Source organism: Phyllostomus discolor, chromosome 2 (genome assembly GCF_004126475.2).
Source record: "Phyllostomus discolor isolate MPI-MPIP mPhyDis1 chromosome 2, mPhyDis1.pri.v3, whole genome shotgun sequence".
NCBI lineage: Eukaryota > Metazoa > Chordata > Mammalia > Chiroptera > Phyllostomidae > Phyllostomus > Phyllostomus discolor.
The window spans coordinates 166,156,228-166,179,819 of record NC_040904.2 but is presented as its reverse complement, the minus strand read 5'-3'; the positions used below and the strand labels follow the sequence as shown (position 1 = coordinate 166,179,819).

Genomic DNA, 23,592 nt, shown 5'->3' with positions numbered 1-23,592 from the left:
CCCAGGTGATTATCATACTGAAAACCTTTCTATAGCCTTGCTACTTATAGAGCAGTTTGTCTGCATTTAAATTCTTTGGTGCATATTTTTTTCCCTTGATTATATTGCAAATGTTGCTTTACTATTTTCTGGCTTTGAATGTTACATAGAACTCTGATGCCAGACTGGTTTGCTCTCCTTAGAAAATGACTTGGTCTTTCTGCCAGAAATCATAGGTAATTTCTTTCTTTGTATTAAAGCATAATTTTCTAGGATAAATCTAAATGATGACCAGTCTGGGGCTATTTAATTTGGTATATGGTGTACCCTTTCAATATGTATAGATTTAGGTGGTTTTCCCCTCCACAGCTACTATCCCCATTCCCCCCAAAAATGTAACTGAATTATAGTTGTATTAATTCTATTATTTTGATTTTCTTCTTAAAGGCATCTGGAAATATGTATGTTATTTGTCTGATTTCTATATTACTTTCTTTGATCCTTTTAATATTGTATTTTTTTTTTCATTTCTCTTGTCTTATTTCCATCCTTTATGTTCTATATGGTACATTGGTCCTAGCCATGTTTTGTTTTGTTTTTGGCTGTAGTCCCTGGGATACAGACTCTGAGGCAGAGACTGGTGTGCACAGAGTTTACTGGGGAGCACCCTTGGGATCAGCAATTGTGACAACATGAAGGAGGGAGAATCAGACAGAAAGGAGATGCTGAAGTGCAGTTGGTAGTGCACTGGTAAATGTTTAACAACTGATTCTCAGGGGGAATGGAAGCCCAGATTTGTAGTATTTTCCAGCATGTAAATACTTCCATCGTTGTCATTTTTAAGCTACAAACATGACATCACTGAACATAGACCTGGGGAGAAATGCATAGTGGCACCATAGAGAAAAACAGACATATCCTCAAGAGCATAGATAACAGTAAATGTAGTAAAATAATTAGGAAGTAATGAATATTGAATATTTATTACCTTGGTTTGGAATGTAATTTATTTAATTTTGAGTTTACATAATTTGTTTAGCAATGACTATGTTATAACAACCTGTTTGAAAATTCCTAAAAATGTTAACAGTTGGCTCTCACAGGACAGTAGGAGCCAGATTTAGCAAACCACTGACCACGATCATTTACAACAAAGGCCTCAGCCCATCCCTTAAGGAGCTTTAATGTTGGAATGGCCCTTTAGAGTAGTCCAAATTGAGGGAGGGATCTCTGTATTCTGAACATGGACCAGTCATTGGATGCAAGTGAACCTTGGGGAGAGGTTTGAACTTGGAAGAGGGAGATTTCTTTGGCCAGAGGAAATTCCCAGAGGAACACTCAATGCTTGCTTCAGTCCTGAAGTGGATATCTGGGGAGCACACCACAGCATCTACTACTGTGATCTTGTAAGTTTGGTCTTGGTTTCTGCTTTGGGACAACATTTTTTTCTGGTCTGTTTTCATCTGTCAAAATGTGATTATTTCTTTGTGTGTTTTTTTCCTTATTATAACTTTGTATGGCACTGAATTTTTGTTGATGTTATTCATGTTTGAATATATTGGATTTTCTGGGTCAACTTTAACAGATGAATCTTTTAGAGAGAATAGAGACAGTTTTTAAGGGCCCTTCCTGGTTTTCAGCTCAAGTGCTCCCTCTTCTGTTGTTATAGTGAAGAGCACTTTCCTTAATCTGCTTTTTCATTTTTAATTATATTTTATTGATTATGCTATTGAAGTTGTACCAGTTTTTCCCTTTTTGTGCTCCTCCACCCAGTACCCCCCTCTCCCTCAGGCAATCCCCACACCATTGTTTATGTCCATGGATCATGCATATAAGTTCTTAGGCTACTCCCATTTCCTATACTGTACGTCCTTACATTCTAATGGCTATTCTGTGACTACCTATTTGTACTTCTTAATCCCCCCACCTCTTCACTCATTCCCTTATACCTCCCTCCCATCTGGCAACCATCAAAATGCTCTCCATATCCATGATTCTGTCTCTCTTCTTTTTGTTTGCTTGGTTTGCTTTGTAGATTCACATTTGTAAATATGTATTTATTGCCATTTTATTGTTCATAGTTTTGATCTTATTTTTCTTTTTTTAAATATATTTTATTGATTATGCTATTACAGTTGTCCCATTTCCCCCTTCACTCCCCTCCACCCTGTACCCCCTCTCCCACCCACGTTCCCCCCGTTTAGTCCATGTCCATGTGTCATACTTATGAGTTCTTTAGCTTCTACATTTCCCGTACTATTCTTGCCCTCCCCCTATCTATTTCCAACCTACATTCTATGCTACTTATTCTCTATACCTTTTCCCCCTCTCTCCTCCTCCCACCCCTACTGCTAACCCCCCATGTGCCCTCCATTTCTGTGGTTCTGTTCCTATTCTAGTTGTTTGCTTAGTTTCTTTTGGTTTTGCTTTAGGTGTGGTTGTTGATATTTGTGAGTTTGCTGTCCTTTTACTATACATGTCTTTTCTTTATCTTCTTTTCTTAGATAAGTCCCTTTAGCATTTCATAAAGTAAGGGCTTGGTGATGATGAACTCCTTTAATTTGACTTTATCTGAAAAGCACTTTATCTTCTCTTCCATTCTAAATGAGAGCTTTGCTGGATAGAGCAATCTGGGATGTAGGTCCTTGTCTTTCATGACTTGGAATATTTCTTTCCAGCCCCTTCTTGCCTGTAAGGTCTCTTTTGAGAAATCAGCTGACAGTCTGATGGGAACTCCTTTGTAGGTTACTATCCCCTTGTCTTTTGCTGCTTCTAGGATTCTCTCCTTCGTTTTTACCTTGGCTAATGTAATTATGATGTGCCTTGGTGTGTTTCTTTTTGGGTCCAACTTCTTTGGGGCTCTCTGCACTCCTTGGATTTCTTGGAAGACTGTTCCCTTTGCCAGTTTGGGGAAGTTCTCCTTTATTATTTGTTCAAATAACTTTTCCACTTGTTGGTCCTCCCCTTCTGGTACCCCTATAATTCGGATGTTGGAACATTTAAAGGTGTCCTTGATGGTCTTAAGCTTTTCTTCAATTTTTTGAATTCTTATTTCATCATGCTCTCCTGCTTGGTTGATTCTATCTTCCTCCTGGTCCACTGTGTTGTTTTGAGACTCAGATTCCTTCCTTTCACTATTGGCTCTCCTCCGTATATCTTCCTGCATCTCTTTTATGGTAATCTGCATTTTTTCATGTAATTTGCATCCAAAATCAACCAGTTCCATGAGCTTCCTGATCACCAGTGTTTTGAACTGTGCATCTGATAGATTGGCTATTTCTTGGTCACTCAAAAGGAGGAGTCCTGGGGGACTGATCTGTTCTGCTGGAAACATGTCTTATGTCTTTCCCTATCTCTCCTATTATTTTATTTATTTATTTATTTTTTCTCCTGTCTGGTCGCTCTTGTTACGGTGGGGGGCGGAGCCTTAGGTGTTCACCGGGGCTGGGCGCCCCAGTCGCTAGATTGTGACGTTATATGTGGGGGCAGGGGAGGGAGCGGGGACAGGAGGAATAAATGGCGACCGTTCTGTACTCCTGGAGCCAGACACTTCCCTGGGCTTCTGGGCCGTGAGCTCTGCCCTGGTCCACAATCGCTGCCCCACTGATTCCCCCAGCCGCTGCTTGCGTACTCAGGGATCACCGCTGCACCGCTGCGCTCCTGCACCCCAGATTGCTGTCGCGCGGATTTTGCACCAAATTTCCCCCGACCTACGTGCACCTGCGACCCGCGCCAGCCCCGCGCCCGCTCGGCTCCTCGTCCCCTACCAGTCTGGATGTACGGGTCTACTTCAACTTCTTGGCTGTCCGACTTCCATTTAGATAAATCCTCTGACAGTTCTGATATTATGACTGCAAATCATTGTTGTAAATTATTGTTGTTCTGTTCTTGGTTGTGCAAGGAGGTACGGTGCATCCACCTATTCCTCCATCTTGCCGGAAGTCGATCTTATTTTTCTTAAATATGTCCGGTTAACATTTCATACAATAATGGTTTGGTGATGATGAACTCCTTCAGTATTTTCTTGTCTGGGTAGCTCTTTATCTACCCTTTGATTCTAAATCATAGGTATGATTTAGCAATCTATAGCTCTACCCAGCAAAGCTCCCTGCTTTTCATAACTTTGAATATTTCTTGCCAGTCCCTTCTAGCCTGCAAAGTTTCTTTTGAGAAATCAGCTGAGAGTCTTATGGAAACTCTCCTGTAGGTAACTAACTCCTTTTCTTTGGCTGCTTTTAAGACCTCTATCTTTAACCTTTGGAGTTTTAACTATGATGTGTCTTGGAATGGGCCTCTTTGCATCCATCTTACTTGGGAGTCTGTGCTTCCTGGACTTGTATGTCTACTTCCTTCACCAAATTATGGAAGTTTTCTTTCCTTATTTTTTCAAATAGATTTCCAATTTCTTCCTCTTTTTCTTATCATTCTGTCACCCTTATGGTATGATAGTCAGAATGCTTGAAGTTGTTCCACAGGTTGCTTATACTATCCTACTTTTTTTGGATTATTTTTTCTTCTTCTTCTGATCATTGTTTTTTTTTTTCTTCCTTATATTCCAAGTCATTGATGTGATTCTCAGCTTCATCCACTCTATTGTTGTTTCTCTGTAAATTGTTCTTTATTTCAGTTAGTGTATCCTTTGTTTCTGACTGGATCTGTTTTATGCTGTTGAGGTCCTCACTAAGTTCCTTGAGCATTCTTATAACCGGTGTTTTGAACTCTGCATCTAAACAGGGGTGTCAAACTCACTTTCACTGAGGGCCACATCAGCCTTGCGGTTACCTTTGAAGGGCCGAATGTAATTTCAACTCCTTAACAGTTAAGGAGTGATGTGGACCCTGGCTCATGGGGTCCACATCATTATGGATGAAATGAGACATTCACACAGACTACCAAGTCTGGTGGAGGAAAAGGGACAGCATGGCTTTTCTCTCAAAGGGAGCAAAAGCCTCAGCCCTTGCTCCAATGAGCTTTTATTGTCTTAGGGCACATTACAAGAAGGTCCTCATTAACTATGCACAGGCTCTCTTTATACAGAAAACAAAGGAGCCAATGCTGCTAATCACATCACAGAAAAGGGACATTTGCAAAAGAAAAGGCAAAAGTAGTTGAACCTATATACACTCATCCTTGGAAGGTTTAGCCTGGTTTTTAGGAAGTTGCTTTGCAGTAAATGTCCTCAATTCAGGGTGAGGGAGTTTTAGCAAAAAGCAAGACTCATAGCGGCCTAGGTATATTGCAGGCCTGATTATCCGTGGTGTGGGTCCTGTGCATCTCCGATTGGGAGCTGGGCCCACGCCACACAGGATGGCCTACTACAAAGGAATAGTTACATTTATACAGTCCTAAATTATTTTGGCCCTTTGAAGGCAACTGTGAAACTGATGTGGCCCCCAGTGAAAATGAGTTTGACACCCCTGATCTGATAGATTGCTTATCTCCATTTCATTTAGCTCTTTTTCTGGAGTTTTGATCTGTTTTTTTCATTTGGGCCATGTTTCTTTGTCTCCTTGTTTTGGCAGCCTCCCTGTGTTTGTTTCTATGCATTAGGTAGATCTGCTATGTCTCCATGTCTTGGTAGCATGGCCTAATGCAGTAGGCGTCCTATAGGCTCCAGTGGCACAGCCTCCCCTATCACCCAAGCTGGATACTTGAGGTGTACCGTCATGTGGCCTGAGTGCATCCTCCTCTTGTAGTTGACCCTTGGTTGTTGTTGACAGGTCAATGGGAGGGATTTACCTAGCCCAGTCAGCTTCAAGGACTGGCTGTGACCACTGATCACCAACCTCTGCCTTCTGTGGAGATCAGCTGTGCAGGGGCAGGGTAGTAGTGCTCCAATGTGGTCTGTATCTGCCCACTTGGTTGTACTGACTCGGGGGTCTCCCAGAGTGGTGCAGGGCAAGGTCAGTCTCCACCTGTGTTTTGCCCAGGGCCACCCTGTCCTAGCCATAAAGCGGTCTGTAATGGCTGCTACTTGTGCTGGGCTTGGAGATTCCCAGGCAAAGCTAAGCTGTGAATCTAGGGCTAGCTGCTGTTAATGCTGGGCCTGGGGCTCACTGAGGCCAGCTGTTGCTTGTTTGAGTGGATTTAGAAAGTTGTGCAGCTTGAGCCAACGCCAGCCATTCATATGAAAAAGCATCTTCAGTGGGTCCATAAATTGGGTGGAGTGGAGTCTCCGGGGATCTCCAAGATGGGTCAAACAGTGTTAGCTAGGTTGATAGAGTCTCAGATTTGGCACCAGCTTGCCAGCTCTGTGGCGGAAGGGTTTAGAAAAGGGACAATGGCCTCTGCTTTCATGCCAGACACCTCAGTCTTTCCCAGTACTCAACTGGTACCTTCCAAGCTGCAACCCCACTACTGGAGCTCAGAGGGAGTGAGTGTGGGTAGGTGAGTCTGTGTGTTGGTTCTTTAAGAGGAACTGCTTGGGGCTCCAGAAATTTCTTCCACTGACTCAATCCCCACTGGTGTTTACAGCCGGAAGTTGTGGGGATTTATCTTCTTGGCACTGGAACCCTGGACTAGGGGATCCTGGTGTGGGGCTAGGACCCCTTGCTCCCGAGATGTCCATCCTGAATTTTATCTACCACATGTGGATGTGGAACAAGATGCTCCACGTCTGTGCCCCTTCTACCAGTCTGGATGGATGTAGTTTCTTTAATTCCATAGTTGTCAGACTTCAATTCAACTTAATTTCTGATGGTTCTGGGTGATGCCTCTTCTATATTCTAGTTGTAATTTTGATGTGGTTGTGCAAAGAATTGAGTCATGTCTGCCCATGCTGCCACCTTGACTGGAAGCCTTCTGGAGGTAAGGTCTTTAATTACCATTCAATTTACTTATACATATTTGGTCTGTTCGTATTTTTAATTTCTTCTGCTAGTTTTGGCATTTTATTTTTTTTTCAAAAATTATCTACTTCATCTAAGTTATTTACTGTATAGTCTATAATTGACCATAATGTTCTTTTTTATCTCTGTTGTATCGGTACTTAGTTCTCTTGATTTCATTAAGGCCTAGCATATATTATCTATAAGAGACACTCTTAAAGTGAAAAAAATAATGGGCAAGTTGAAAATAGACTTAAGTAGATAGATATTCAAGACTAGTATGAACAGAAACTAAAAAACAGAACAAAAATAAGCCAGAAACCAAACAGGTAACTTTTATATAAGGTAAATTCAAGCTACAAATTCAAGACACAACTATTACCAGGGACAAAGCATAAGGAGTGGGCTTGGTGGTATAGACTGTCAGGAGCGTAGCCACATGGAGACATCAAATGGATAGTTAGATATATAGGACTAAAATTCAGGGACAAAGTTCAGAGGTAAAGTTAAAGCTGAGATACAAATATGTGGTTATCAGTATATATATAGCATTTAAAGCCATAATACTGAGTGAGACCATAAAAGAAATATAGATAGGAAAAGATGTCTGCGGACCACAAAATAGATGTCCAGGGTACAGCTGTAGAGAACAGGCAGAGAACAGTGGATATAAGCTGGGCTGTAGTCAGCCAAAGACTACTTCAGAGCAAGAGAGGAACAAGTGAATTGGAGTTGAGCACATATGTCAGGAATGGATAATTATTTACCATGGAAATTTATACTGGATTACAAGGGAAGTGAGGACATGGAGAGGTGAGAGACAGTAAAAAGGTGATAGAAGCAATGAAGTGAAAGGTTCCCGTGGAGATCAAAGGATTGTTGGAACTGGGAGACTATTAGAAATGAGTTGTAAAACAGTGATATTTGAAGAATGAGTTGTTTGAAATTGAGATTATTAAAGGGTTGCAGGTTTGTTTTGTAATGGCAAGGTCAAGGGTATGACTAGTGGCTAAAGGATGAAATGACTGAAGGAGAGCAGATCAAAACATTTTGACATCAGGGGTTAGAAAGAGCTATATAACTTGATATTTTTAGGGATTGTGACAAGTACTAGGTAGAGTCACAATGAGCAAGGAGGAGGCAAATGTTTGGAACAGAGAGGGCAGGAGATTTAAAGTTGAGTATTATTATATATTACATATAATATTTTATAGCATATAAAGAGGGTAGGGGAGAATGATCTGGAAATAGCACTGAGGAGTGAGGAAGAGCCCCCACCTCATTTCCAGGCCAAGTGATAAAGGGGGACATGGGAGTTAAGATAGACATTATTTGAGAAGGCTGCAGGTGAGGCAATATTATCAGGGGAGAACCAAGGGCTATTCATTGCTTTATCTGTTTTGAGCTTATATTTTTGAGAGCATCTATATTAATAATATAGATGTGTTATATTATCTATATATTGTATATTCTTGATCTACTGTCTCCCTTTGCCCCTAATGATGCATTTTACCTTGAATTATATTTTTCTGATATTAGATGTCTGCTTGGCTTTTATTAAGGCCTAGCCTTAATGGTTCATAGTTTACTTTTTCTATCTTTGTTTTAACTTGTCCTATCCTTTCTTTTAAATGTGTCTCTTGAAGACATTATATTGCTAGATCTTATTTTTAACACAATCTGAGAATTCTGTCTTTTCTTTGGTGAATTTAACTAATATATTACTTTTATGTTAGAACTTTTAATTCCATCTTAGTTTAAATTTTCTTTCATTTTTTCTTTTTGCTTATTTCCTTGAATAAATCAGTTTTTTCCTAAAAGTTTGAAAGCCTTGCATTTTATGTTTGTTTTTCCATTGGTTATGCATAACTTGTTAAGACTTGTATTTATTTTGCCCAATTTATGGAACTTATCAGCACCTATCTGTGTCTTCTGTATCTTCCCCCTTAGTAGGACAAATACTTTAACACACACACACTCTTATCTACCTCTGGTTGTTACACTCTGTCCCCTACTTTGTTGTATCTTGTGGTGTGTATATATGTGTAAAATTTCTTTTTAGAAAGTGAGAGATTTTCCAAAGTTATTTTCTTATCCTTACCTTCTTATTATTTATAGCACTTCCTAAAATTTTTGTTTGATAGGTTACTTCCTCTAAGAGTATTTTCAAAGAGGATCTTTAGGATAACCTGCTTGAACATCTGAGAATATATTTATTGTACCCTCACATTTAAATGGTGACTTAGCTGAATATAAATTTGAATCAAAGTTTCTGTTTTCAATATTTTGAAAATATCTTTATTATTTCCCTGTTTTTAATGTTGTTCATTAGAAGTCTCACATCATTCTGATTCATTTTCTTTATGGGTGAGTGGCTCTTCTTAGATAGTTTTAAGAATTTTCTCTTTGCTTTTGGAGTTCTTAAATTTTGTTAAAATATTACTATGTATTCATTTTTATATATCAACCTATACATTATCCCATATACTCCTTCAATATCAGTTTTTCTTTGGAAGTTCTCACTTGTTTTTTTTCATATATTTTCATATATAATTTTTTCATATATAATTTCCCTCTATTTACTTTTCTCTCTCCTATTAGAATGTCTACTATGAGGGCGGACCCCTAAAAAACTCCAGAATTATTTATTAAAAATTGTGTACTTATTCTTATATGTTTAAACTTCAGTCACCTTTAAAGTACTCTCTGTTTGGTGCAATATACCTATGGAGACTTTTTTCCACTGTTCAAAACAGTTTTTGAACTTGTTGATTTTGGTGCCTTTTAGTGCTTCTGCCATTTTTTTGTTTCACCTCTTCTACATGGAAAAACATTACCCTTTGAGGACACTTTTTTAATATGGGGAAACAAACAAAAATTTGCTTGTGGCAGGATTTGGTGAATAGGGAGGGTGGGGGCACAGACGTCATGCCATTTTTGGTCAAAAACTGCTGGACACTCAGTGCAGTGTGGGCAGGTACACTTGTAAATCACCCATCATGAAATGGGGAAACATGTTGAAAGAATAGTAAAAAAAATTTCACAACAGCAGCCTCTCACAATAACGCCAGCAGGTACACTGATACTCACCTAGCAGGGAAAGCCTGCTATAGGAGGCGTTTTACAAGGGGCCACCCTCCAGAGGATAATTCCAGGTTTTTGGGGCCCCCTCTCATATATAATTGTGTTATTTCTATGTCTAGCCTCCATATTTCTTTATGTTTATATTTTTCCATCTCTTATTTCTTCTCAATATCTTCTGGAAAAGTTTCTTGACCTGATCTTGGGCTATGTCCATTTTGTTCTTTATATTATCAAATGAGTTTATTTCAACTGTATTTTGAATATTCAGTAATCTTACTTGGTTCTTTATAAGTTTCCACTTCATTATCAATATCCTGTTTGGTGGCATTTATTTGGCTTGTATTCTCTTAATTCTTGTGCTCTATAATAGGTTATTCAATTTACTGCCTTTGTAATTGTCTAGTTATTTTTTCCCTGTGAGATATTTTTCCTCAGGTTATCAGTTATCTTGGTGAGTAATGAATGGAGACAAGGGTAGGAGGAATGAAAACCTAGGCCTTAGCTCATTAGCTTATGCCACTCCTGGTGAGTGGGAGGAGGTCTGACTCTTAATACCCTCATGTGTGTCACTCTCACCAGAACGCTTTGCCCCTTAGTGAATTCCTGTGCACCTTACCTTATGCTTTGTTCTTTTCTAAAAATGATCTAGCTTTCTGGGTGAAAAGAAAGCCGATGAGAGAGGGTAGGAGGAAACCCTTAGATGTTTGTTGGTTGAGCCAGCACTTACTGTATTTTTTTTATCCTATATCCCAGTAGTGTTCCCCTATAGACCTACTTTCAGTATTATTATAGGGCTGATGGGGAAGGCAGTGATCTACTGTGGGCAATGTGGTGGATAGAAAAGAGCCCAACTCAAAATTTCCCCCAAGTCTGCTCTCCATGTTGGGAGCTATGGGGGGGCTCTGCCCACAGGCCCCCCCCCCCCCCCGCCCCGGCCACCACAGATGAGAATAAGTCTACCAAGACTTGATCTGCTTGGGGAGGAAAGGTAGTGGACCTCTCAAAGGAGAAGGGCCAAGAGACTTTTCCTCAATGGGCTTTTATTGGGTTTGTTTGCACAGGAATACAGGTAAAGCTCATTAATCATTGTCAGACAGTAAGGATCAAACAATAGATAACAAAGAACTCTGAGGGCCTATTTTGAGTCAGGGTCAGATAGCTAAAGAACTATAAAACTTTGAGGAACAAACTCACTTCTTGCTTCTACCCTTATCATTTAATTGAGAGCATTCTAAACAAAGCAGGTTTCACAGGATTTTACATATTTTTTCTTAGGCCTGATCACCCAGGGAACCTTTCCAGCACAGGGCTGTACCACACTCTGTCATTGTTTCAGACTTAAGTTAGGCAGGGGTAGAAGCAAGAGAGATTAGGAGACTTCTTGCAGACAGAATGAGGACTCAGGCTTTGTCAAAGCCAAGGGGCGAGGGTCCATCACCTCCTTTTGCCGTAGCCCCCAAAGTCCTTCTTTGGGGGCCTCCCATGTGATCATGCCTGGCTTAGGTCATTCCCCCCTTTGGAGACTCTTACCTGTCATTGGCTAACCAAGTACTGGGGGCCAGTTATGGATGAAATAAAAGGAGCAGAAGCGGGGCTCCTGCCAGGGAGGTAAGCTTTGTCTCCTCAGTGGTTTATGGTCCCAAGGTCACTCACCCAGCCTTAATCATGGGGCGGAGGGGGCGGGGGTTACAGCTTCTGAAACCAGGCAGGTTCCCAACAGGGAGCCTGGCCCTCTTCTGTTCAGGGCTACTATTTCCCTTCTTTACCAGTCATAACCATCTCTGACTCTTCTGGGGTTTCTGCTGGTTTTCCTTTCTTTTAATACTGATTCATTTCTTATTTTTGAGGCATCTTAGGGGAGGAAGACTGTGACACTTTGCCATCATGTCAGGGACCTTATGATAGCCTATCCCAGTGTTTGTGGAAGTTTTGTGTTTCTAGTAGAAGAAGAAGATATTTTTTCTTGAGTGGTCATGGCAGTATTCTAGAAATGAGGATGTTTAACCCAAAGAACTATAGGCAGAATGTAAAAGGCAAAGGATACACAAACAATACATAAACATGAAAGAAAGCAAGATAGTCATTTTACCAAAACATATCGAAATTTACTTTCAACATGCTTGTGTTTAATTTTACAGTCACTTGGGACTCTTCTTAAGCCTGAAAACAAGACAAGAAAATTAATCTTACTACAAATTTTTCTTAAACACATTTGTGAGAATATAGGTCAGGGGTGTCAAACTCATTTTCACCTGGGGCCACATCAGCCTCAAGGTTACCTTCAAAGGGCCGAATGTAGAGCTCCTTGCCCCTAGTTAAGGAGCAGTTACATTTATACAGTCCTAAAATTACATTTGGCCCTTTGAAGGCAACCGTGAGGCTGATGTGGCCTTTGGTGAAAATGAGTTTCACATCCCTGAGATAGATGATTCATTGAGAAAATAACAGAGCCTCCAGAACTCACAAAGTTACACTGGTAAAATTGATGTGTTCTCCATATTTATAAGTCACCTGAACAAGGCAGAATGCCTCTCAGGACAAAAATCAGGAAGAGCAGGGCTTGACAATAGCCTATTATGTATAAGATAGTATTCTTATACCTACAGCTAGAATGACCTAAATAAAGGGTGAGGCAAAAGTAGGTTTAAAGTTGCTCACATGGAAAATAACACAATAATTAATAAGTAATAATATAAGAATAAATTCTGTGTTTTGCATTCTTACCACTGTAAACTTACTTTTGCCCCACTCTGTACTGACAGTGGTTATTTCTGGGCATGAACTTGTCTGTATTTTCCAAATTTTCATGATAAACAGGCATTAATTTTATCATTGGAAAAGTAATAAATATTATTTTAATAGAATTCTCATAGGTAAATTATCATATAAACATACAAACTTGCACAAGGATGTTTGCTGTAGTATGGTTTGTAATGTTGAAAATATCCAAATTTTTATCAGTAGAACAGTTCAATAAAATATGATAGATCTATACAATGAATATCATGAAACAAATAAAAATGATGATATAAGTCTATATGACACAGGAACACAAAGCAGGTTAAAAAACATGTCTAATATGAGCCCATTTTTGTAACCAAAAAGTGCACAGAAATCTTGTGAAAAATATGTGCAAGGAGTTACTGCTCCATCCTAACAACAAGTGAGAAGTTGGACAGTCTGAAAAATCAACAACTCTTTTGAGATTCTTCAGTGAAGTGAGGTCACTGAGCAAACCATTGCCCCCAAGACTGGAGACACAGGTGATACAGAGAGTCACAACTAATTGGAACGGAAACCCTTGAGCAGAAACTTCTGCAGGAACCAGTTCCTGGTAGAAAACCTAAGCTGTGATTCATGAATTGCTGGAGGCTCAGTATGGACAGATCTGAGAGTTAAAAATTCCAAGGAGACCAGTCAAAGGGACCTCCAGAAACTCTACCAGGTCCTCCCAGTGAAGATCAGAGAAAAATCTCATGTCTCAGGTAACCATTTTGAAATACACCAGAGCATTTGTTCTTCTTCTTTTTTTAATATATTTTATTCATTATGCCATTACAGTTGTCCCATTTTCCCCCTTCACTCCCCTACCCCCTGCCCACCCTCTCCCACCCACATTCCCCCCCCTTTAGTTCATGTCCATGTGTCATAGTTCTTTAGCTTCTACATTTCCCACACCATTCCTGCCCTCCCCCTGTCTATTTTCTACCTATTGTCCATGCTACTTATTCTCTATATCTTTTCCCCCTCTCTCCTCCTCCCACTTCCCTGTTGCTAACCCTCCATGTGATCTCCATTTCTGTGGTTCTGTTCCTGTTCTAGTTGTTTGCTTAGTTTGCTTTTGTTTTAGGTATGGTTGTTACTAACTGTGGGTTTGATATCTTTTTTTTTACTGTTCATATTTTTTATCTTCTTTTTCTTAGATAAGTCCCTTTAACATTTCATATAATAAGGGTTTAGTGATGATGAACTCCTTTAACTTGGCCTTACCTGAGAAGCACTTTATCTGCCCTTCCATTCTAAATGAAAGCTTTGCTGGTTAGAGCAAATCTTGGATGTAGGGCCTTGCCTTTCATGATTTGGAATACTTCTTTCCAGCCCCTTCTTGCCTACAAGGTCTCTTTTGAGAAATCAGCTGACAGTCTTATGGGAACTCCTTTGTAGGTAACTGTCTCCTTATCTCTTGCTGCTTCTAGAATTCTCTCCTTCATTTTTATCTTGGGTAATGTAATTATGATGTGGCTTGGTGTGTTCCTCCTTGGGTCCAACCTCTTTGGGACTCTCTGGGCTTCCTGGACTTCCTAGAAGTCTATTTCCTTTGCCAGATTGGGGAAGTTCTCCTTTATTATTTGTTCAGATAACTTTTCCACTTGTGTTTCCTCTTCCCCTTCTGGTACCCCTATAATTCGGATGTTGGAACATTTAAAAATGTCCTGGAGGTCCCTAAGCCTCTCCCCATTTTTTTGAATTCTTATTTCTTCATTCTTTTCTGTTTGGTTGTTCCTTTCCTCCTTCTGGTCCCTTCCATTGATTTGAAACCCAGTTTTGTTTCCATCACTATTGGTTCCCTGTGCATTTTCCTTTATTTCTCTTATTGTAGTCTGCATTTGTTCATCTAATTTATGACCAAAGTCCACCAATTCTGTGAGCATCCTGATCACCAGTGCTTTGAACTGTGTATCTGATAGGCTAGCTATTTCTTGGTCACTTAAAAAAAACTGGCTCTGAGGCTTTTAACTCTGTTTGAGCCATCTATTTTATTTTATTTTATTTTTTTCCTTTGGTCTGGTCGCTCCTGTTACATATGAGGGACGGAGCCTTAGGTGTTCACCAGGGTGGGGCAACCCAGTTGCTGGGTTGTGCTGTTTTGTGTGGGGGCGGGGTCCGAGAGGGAACAGTGGCACCTGCTCCACTCTCACTAGGACTTCAGTCTCTTTTGCCACTTCCCACAAGCAAATTGGGTCCCTCTGGTGCTGGCTCCTGGGCAGGTGGGCTTGTGTACTTTCTCTGACTCTGTGAGTTTCCCCAAGGAGCCTCCTGAAAGACTGAGAGAACCTCCTGGCCTCAACTTCCACAGGTGTTTTCAGTCAGTGCCTTTAGGCTTTCTTTCCCGGCGCTGGGTCCCTGGGATGCTCGGTGTGTGTCGCCGCCCGTTTTCACTTAGTTTGCACACGAATGTGAGGCTGCGGACAGCCAGCTGCCTTGTGCGCCTCACTGGGTCTGCTCCTTGCCCAGGGTCTGCCACCGGTCCGTCAGCTGCCCTCACACTTCTGGGGTCCGCCAACTGCTGTCTGCGCGCCCGTGTCTGCCAGCCACCGCTTTTTCCTGCCGGTACCCCTCGACCCCTCTCCGTAGGCCTCCAACTCAGCCCCTCCTTACCGGACTGGATGTATGGTATTCAGACTTCCATTCGGTTCATTTCTCTCTGTTCTGGGTTTTTTTTGTTGTTGTTTGTAAACTCTTGTTGTCCTTAGTTTTGGTTGCACGAGGAGGTACATTGTGACCACCTATGCCTCCATCTTGGCCAGAAGAGATGTATTTGTTCTTCTTAACAAAGTCTGCCCTCAAGGGAAACTGTTTTACCAGAGCAAAACCTGCTGGGGTTTTATCAGGGCCTAACCTACTTGGAGGAAGGGAAACACTCAACCCCATTTGGCTCCAGCCTTCTACAAGGTGGAAGGGAAGTACCCAGTTCCAGCTCCCATTAGCCATCTGTCTCACCTAAGGCATTGGGTGTGGTGGCAGTGGGTACTGAGAAGCACTGTAGAGTTCACAGTCCAGAGGCTTTCCAAAAAACCAAGACCTAATAATAGGACTATAAAATGTTTCTCCTTCCCTCACACCTTACCACAACACCACTAAAGTTCTATTTGCCAGAGTTCTTTTCACCTAGTACATCGTATTCTGATTTTAACAAAAATTAGCAGATATTCTAAAAGGCAAAAATCGCAGTTTGAAGAGACTGAACAAGCACCAGGAGAACCAGAGTCAAATATGGTAGGGATGTTGGAATTATCAGACTGGGAATTTAAAAGAGCTATAATTGATATGCTAAGGACCACGATAGAAAAAGTAGCATTCAGGAACAGGTGGATAATGTAAGCAGGGAGATAAATATTCTAATAAAAAATGAAAAAGAAATGCTGGAGATCAAAAACACTAACAAAAATGAAGATTGCCACTGATGACCTCATTAGTAGACTGGACATTGCTGAGAAAAGAATCTCTGAGCTTGAGGATATAACAATAGAAACTTTCTTTTTAAGATTTTATTTATTTATTTATTTTTAGAGAGGGAAGGGAGAGAGGGAAGGGAGGGAGAGAGAGAGAGAGAGAGAAACATCAGTGTGCGGTTGCTGGGGGTTATGGCCTGCAACCCAGGCATGTACCCTGGCTGGGAATTGAACCTGAGACACTTTGGTTCGCAGCCCGCGCTCAATCCACTGAGCTATACTAGCCAGGGCAGAAACTTTCAAAAGTGAAAAACGAAGAGAGAAAAAAAAAAAGACTGACCTCCCCGCCCCAATATCCAAGACCTGCAGGAAAACTAAAAAAGGTGTAACATATAAGTAATGGGAATACTAGAAGGAGAAGAAAGGAATGAAACAGTATTTAAAGCAATGATGACAGAGATTTCTCCAAATTAAAGCTAGACATAGAATCAGGAAACTTAGAGAACACCAGTATCAGGAAGAGAAATGCCCCCCCAAAACACACTTAAGCATATAATATTCTAACTTCAGAAAAATCAAAAACTTGAAACCAGTGAGGGAAAAACACCTTACCTATAGAAGAACAAAGATAAGAATTACACCCAACTTCTCCTTGGAAATCATACAAGCAAGAGAGTGGGATATAGTATTTAAAATGTTGAGAGAAAAACTACCAACTTAGAATTCTGTACCCTATAAAATTATTCTTAAAAAGTAAAGGAGAAATAAAGATTTTCTTACAAAAATAGAAATTGAGGGAATTTGTAGCCACTAGACCTATCTTGCAAGAAATGTTAACAGGTTCTTTAGAGAGAAGGAAAATTATATAGATCTGAAATTCAGATCTACAGAAAGATAGGAAGAGCATCAGAAAAGAAATAAATGAAGGTACAATAAAAAGTTATATTTTTCTTATTCTTAATTAGTCTAAAAGATAACAGTTTGTTTAAAATAATAGCAACAATGTATTCCGCTATGTAATATATATACATACATATGCTTATATATACATAAAATGGATGACAGAAATGATACAAAGGATAGGAGGGAAGAATTAGGAATATTTTGTTATTACAAAGTACTTGTACTACCCATGAAGCAGTATAATGTTATTTAAAATTGATATGGGTTAGTTGTAAATGTATAGTGCAACAGCTAGGGTAACACCTAAGGAAAAAAAGTGCTAAAAGAAGTATAACTGGTATACTAACAAAGGAGAGAAAATGGAATTACAAAATCTCAATTAAAAAACTACAAAAGACAGAAAAAATGTGGATGACAAAAATAGGAACCAAGAACAATGGCAATAAATAGAAAACAGTAATAAATTTGGTAGATATTAATCCAACTATATCAATAATCACTTTAAATGTCAATGATCTAAATAGAACAATTAGAAGAAAGGGATTGTCAGAGTGGATTCAAAACAAGACCTAACTATACATTGTCTACAAGAAACCTACTTTAAATGTGAAGACACATAGATTAAAAGTAAATGTATGGGGGCTCTGGCTAGTGTGACTCAGTGGATTGAGAGCTGACCTGCAAACCAAAGGGTCGCCCACTTGATTCCCAGTCAGGGCACATGCCTGGGTTGCGGGCCAGGTCCCCAGTACAGGACGTGGGAAAGGCAGCTACACATTGCTGTTTCTGTTTCTCCCTCCTTCCCTTCTCCTCTCTCTAAAAATAAATAAATAAAATATTTTTTAATAAAAATTACATGGATGGGCAAAAAATACTATGCTAACATTAATGAAAAGAAAACAGGAATGGTTATATTAATTTTAGACAAAACAGATTTCATAATGAGGAGTTATCAGGGATAAAGAGTATTATATATAATGGCCCTGGCTGGTGTGGCTCAGTGGATTGAGTGCCAACCTATGTACCAAAGAGTCACCAGTTCAATTCCCAGTCAGGGCAGATGCCTGTATTGCAGGCCAGGTCCCTGGTGGGGGGCATGTGAGAGGCAACCACTCATTGCTGTTTCTCTCCCTCTATTTCTCCCTCCTTCCCCCACCCTCTAAAAATAAATAAATAATTTTACACAAAGAGTATTATATAAAATGATCAAGGGGTCAATACTTCATGATGACAAAATAATTCTGCCTCACGTACATGCCCTGAATGGGGATCAAACCCACAACCTTTTTGTGTTGGGGAGACATGCCAACCAACTGAGCCACCCAGCCAGGGCCAGGTCCCTGCATTTTGAAGGTCCAGTAGACTGGGACCTCACTGCATACCTGAAGAAAAGCTAAGGCAGGTGGCAGATTGGCTAGCTGCCCTAATGGCAGAAACAAAGAAGAGGCTGCTGCTGCATTAGGATAAACTTCGATCTCAGAGTTTATCTGGACAAAGAAAGTTCAAGTGCTTCCTGTACACTAGATGTGGGCCACATACAACACACCTATTCCTAAGAGAGATGTCATGGTGTTGTCATAGATCTGTCCAGGAGGGCTGCTTAAATATGCAAACACATCTCAACAGAAAGATGCTGGAGGTATCACAATGTAAACAACCAGTTGGAATAGAAATGTATTTGTCGAGATCAAGAAGTCAGCAGATGAGAGGTCTCCAAGGAGTTCACCTAGAGTACCCCATGAAAGGGTCAGCTTTAATGATGTTAGCAATGATGTTAGAAAATGCAGTGCGGTGTGGGCAGGTGCACTCGTAAATCACCAATCATGAAATGGGCAAGCATGTTGAGTCTTCAAAAAAAATTCACTGAAGCTGAACACAGTCTCTCACAGTGACGCCAGCTGGTGCACTGATGCAGATGGGTTCCTAGAACACTCACCTAGCATGGGAAACCTGTACTACAATGGCCGGACCTGCAGAGGATAATTCTAAATTTTTGTGGGTTCTCCCTTATACAGTCACTTTGAAAACAGCTTTGCAGTTTTTTACAAACTTAAACATACATTTATACAATCCAGCAATCCCACTCCCGGATATTTATCTAAGAGAAGTGAAAACTTACATTCACCCCAAAATCTGTATATGAATTTTTATAGGTGTTTTATTCATAATTGCCCCAAACTGGAAACAACTCAAATGTCCTTTACCTGGTAAATGAATAAACAAATGGGGTACAGCCATACAATAGAACAATACTAGTCAGTAAATAGAAAGGAATGAATTAGTGATCACATAATAACATGAGTGAATCTCATATGAGTTATGCTAAATGAAACAAGCCAGATTCAAAAGGTTACATACTGTACTTTGATTTATATGACATTCTGGAAAAGGTAAAATTATAGGGACAGCAAGATTAGTACCCGCCGTGACTGCATTTGTTGAGACTCAAAATTGTACCCTAAAGAGGATAAATTTTACTGTATATACATTATACCAAAAAAATCTATGAAACAGACAAAAATCTCTGAAAACTCCTTGATTCTGAGTCCTTCTACACAGTAATCTGGAAATAAGCCTCATTAAATTTGTAGGATTTAGCCTGAGTAAAATGTGGTTAGTTAGTGGTGGTTATGTAATAGTTGAAGCTAGCTAGAGAATAGAGATAAGGGAAACATGATTCAAAGAAAACTGTATGCATAATGTCCCAAGTGCTATAGTCATTAATTTAACAATGTTCTCACTCAAAATAACCTGTTAATTAATTTAATCCCTCCAAAAAATGTAAGGGAAGATAGGAAACAAAAATAAAGTTGCTTTCTGATTATAACCTATAACTTACAAGTCATGCTTATTCAACTTAATGGTTATATTTGGTTTGATAACTTTTTTCATGAACACTTGTGCTCATGGTATATGACTGTATATTGTATAAATTATATAGTGATATTTTATTTTACTATATTAGAGAATTTTAAGTGTGTTATTTTATGCTATCTGCCAAACAAATTTGTGAGTTAACACTACTTCTTAGCTCAGGACTTGTATTTTACTAGAGTAAATCAGATTGCTCCTGCAAACTCTTTTAGTTTACAAGAGTTCAATTTTCTAAATTCTTAGTTTGGAACATTTAATAATTCTCTGTCCTGAAAGAGGTAATGTAGACTCCAAAGCTTTTCACTTCCCCTGGAATGATTTCCAATGGTTTTAAGTGACAATCTGATCTAACAGAATTTGGAAATGTGGATCCATGTCACCCACCTTCCCTATTCTAAGTTTGTTTGGTGTATTCTGGGGTATAAGCACTTAATTTACTTCATATTAAGCCTAGATATGACAACTGCATTTAAGGTATATGAGTTAATAATATAAAGTGGACAAAAGCATTCTACTATGGTCTTTCTGATGCTTCCAGTAATAAAGGGTGGAATTCAAAGTGGGCTTATGTAATGTTAGATTAGGTTTTGTGGTATTATAACTGGTTTCTTTGTTTATTTCATATTATTCCAGAGTGATGTCTGCAGGCCTCTACAGAGAAATACTAAATGACTAATACTAGTGCTGCAAGAGAAAGTCAAGTCAGGGGAACCAAAAGGTAGCTGACCAAAGGCCCAGTTATCAGACTGCTCCCAGTCCTTAACTTACTTTGATTGAATGGATGCCAGAGATTTTCTGAAGGTAGACTGAACATCTAACTGGAGCAGCATAGGAAGAGCTGGGTACCCACCCAGCTGGGCCCACAGTGAATGCATTGATGTCTTCTCAGCAATTGGGTAGCTTGAAGTTGACTGATCAGCATTCCAGATGGCTTCCATCTGGTCTTCCTGTCTAGAGAGTCAGAGAACACTAATTGGAAGCACCAAAATCTCCTGCACTCCATTGCCAAATGAAATATATGATTCTTATTTTCCCCTCTTCTCTTCACCACCACCACCCTGTCCTATAATGCCTTCCCCCACAGGGAGGAACATTAGCGGCGCCTCTTTGACTAAGGAAGGGATTAAACAGCAGAATTTGCTGAAATAGCTCTCCCCCACCCAAAAGCTGCATTTCCATGACTTCACCTAGTAATCAATTTTAAAATTGTCTTCTTAACTGCATGGAGTATATGGACAATATCCAGGCTATTTTTTTTTCCCAGCAACAGTCTTTTCCCCCTTTCTTCCCAAAGCTCCTACCTTCTTTTTTTTTAAAGTAATACTTCTAAGTTTCTTCATTGGGTATTTGTTGCTTAATAAGGAAGAATCAGCTTCATTTTTTAAAAGGAAATCAAAATCAGATGTTAATTATTTAAGTAGAAATATATATAAATAAGTCTCTTGCTAAATTAGCTAAGGAAATTAATAATCCTTAGACTCTCCACTGTACCATATTATGATTGTGGGGAAGGGATAGATCTTGTGCAGAATAAAAAAAGCATTAGGCTCCACATATCATCCAAAGAAAGTTGAATATCAGTCTTTCCTACCACATACCTTGATTTCTTGAACATGTCAGTTTTTCTGTCCTTTTCTATTAGCTCTGGGAATGGCTGGTGAACAGATTTGATAGGGGCAGGTATTTGCTTTCTGTCGATGATCAAAGGTACAGGTTGACTAAGATTCAATTTATGCATCTGTTGGAGCTAAAAATAAATTAAAAAAAAAAAAAGAAGCAATGAAAAGAAAGGGCCAGAGTCTCTAAGAAGGTTTTTTGAGCCAGCTAGGTAAACTATGACTCTTCTTTCATCATGGATTTGCAAATCCTCTTTCTCCATTCTCTTTCTCCTCTTTTCCAATTATTCCTCAACCTCCACTTCACCTCTAACACAGTTTCAGAGCTGGCAGCTACATTATATATAAACCTTGGTCCTGTGTAAGCTCTGATCCTAGTCCTTGAATTTCCTAGCTGTGTGACCTTGAGCTAGTTGCTAATTTTACCTGCACCTCTTTCTCCTTATTTCCAAGATAAGGACAATAACACAGGCTTGTTGTGACAGTTGTGTAAGATAATATATATGGAAGCACTTCATAAATTGTGAGGCACTATGCAAATGTAATGATAACTAACATTTACTGAGTACTTACTGAATGTCAGATGCTTTCTATATAATAATTCATTTGGTATTTACAACAGCCTTATTATATGGGTACTGTTATTATTCTTGTATTATATATGGGGATCTGGAACTCAGAAATTTAAGTGGCTTGTCCCAGATCTCTTACTTAATATGTAGTGAAGCTGATTTGAACCTAGACAATCTGATAGCAGAACCAGCCTCTTTACCACCACCCTGACTCAGTGTAAGGTATTTATTTCATTTCTACAACTCTTCTCCCTTTTGCTTTTTCCTCTCCCTTCTTTATGCCTTGATACCCACCTTATCATCTAGATTATGGTGCCTGGACCCCAGACCCATATTCATTCTCTGAAATGTCCTAGACATTGTGACTCCTGTTAGACAGCTCATGGCATGCCAATTCACCTTGCTTTACACTTATATTAGCCATATTTTCCAAACCAAAAGCTGTCAAAAATATTCATCTTGTCCAAGAGCTTTAATATTTAAAATGTAACTCTTCTGGAAAATTCACAATATGTCTGATTTGAATCAGGCTATAATAAGAAGTCTCTGTACCTTCTAAAGTAGCAAGTAAACTGTTCTCGTTAATTAATTTAGTGAAAGAAAAAGATACAAATAAAAATATTCCTAGACCTCCAAGAATATTCTAGAACTCCATGATAGAACATGTAATGGGAGCATGTAATCCCAGAACAAAGAAGTCTGATCTCACCTTTATAACTTTTTGGAAGGTCATCTCAGAGAGAGCTTTGGGACATAAGGAGCAGATTGTCAGATTTGGACAGGATCTTCTATGCCTAGTGCTATATAAGCAAGTCAAGTAAATCCTTATCTCCTTTTTTGTAAACTCACCATATTAAAACTTGCTTTCTGATAGTTGTGAGGAGAGAAGTAACCACCATGAATCAGTTGAGAGTGGTGACTTCAAGACGTTTCATATTTAGAGACTGGTGGATGTGGGTTGACTAGGAAGGAGTTGAGCATTTCTGGAAGTCTCTCCTATTCTAATCTTTTCTCATCTAGAGAGTCCAGACAGTATTCCTATCGTCAGTTCAGGAGACTCACTGAAGTCACAGTGGAGTGGGTTGAATGGTGAAACCCCAGAAGATATGTTCATCCAGAACCTGTGAATGTGATGTCACTTAGAAAAAGGGTCTTTACAGATGTAACTAAGGATCTTAAGATGAGATCAGTCTGGATTAACCAGGTGGGTCCTAAATCCATGACACATGACTTTTTAAGAGTCTGAAGTGAAGACACAAACTGAGAAAAGGGCATGGAAAAGATGGATGCAGAGACTTGAGTTATATAGCTACAAGTCAATAAATGCCAAGGATTGTCCACAGACACCAGAATCTAGGAGAGAGATATGGAATACAGTAATTTTTCCTCCCAGAGACTCCAGAAGAAACCAACTCCATCACAAACTGGCCTCCAGAACTGTAAGAGAATACATTCCTGATGTTTTAAACCATCATGTTTGTTGTGGCAGCCCTAGGAAACCAATGTACATAATATCTCCAGATAAATGTTGTTTTCAAAGCTTGCCCCTTTCATTTTCCATATA

General features: G+C 39.5%; 1 protein-coding gene and 1 long non-coding RNA gene across 4 annotated transcripts in view; one reads left to right on the top strand and one right to left on the bottom strand.

Moving 5' to 3' along the window:
* On the top strand, nucleotides 1–23,212 carry LOC118499087. Of its 3 annotated transcripts, none has more exons than XR_004901595.1 (5): nucleotides 1–215; nucleotides 588–729; nucleotides 1,083–1,385; nucleotides 20,474–20,558; nucleotides 23,049–23,212. It is a non-coding gene; the product is annotated as an uncharacterized LOC118499087 (long non-coding RNA). The 3 variants fall into 3 exon arrangements; XR_004901594.1 differs by having other exon boundaries at nucleotides 1,070–1,385; nucleotides 20,488–20,558; XR_004901593.1 differs by having other exon boundaries at nucleotides 3–215; nucleotides 20,488–20,558.
* The window catches only part of FAM186A (family with sequence similarity 186 member A), a 59,635-nt gene continuing 56,609 nt past the window's right edge, over nucleotides 20,567–23,592 (bottom strand). Inside the window, exons 9-10 of the mRNA XM_036019042.1 lie at nucleotides 21,432–21,587; nucleotides 20,567–20,787 (exon numbers count right to left, since the gene is read on the bottom strand). Coding sequence (XP_035874935.1) covers nucleotides 20,605–20,787; nucleotides 21,432–21,587 — 339 coding nt within the window. The 3' untranslated portion in view covers nucleotides 20,567–20,604. The remainder of the gene's footprint in view (nucleotides 20,788–21,431; nucleotides 21,588–23,592) is intronic.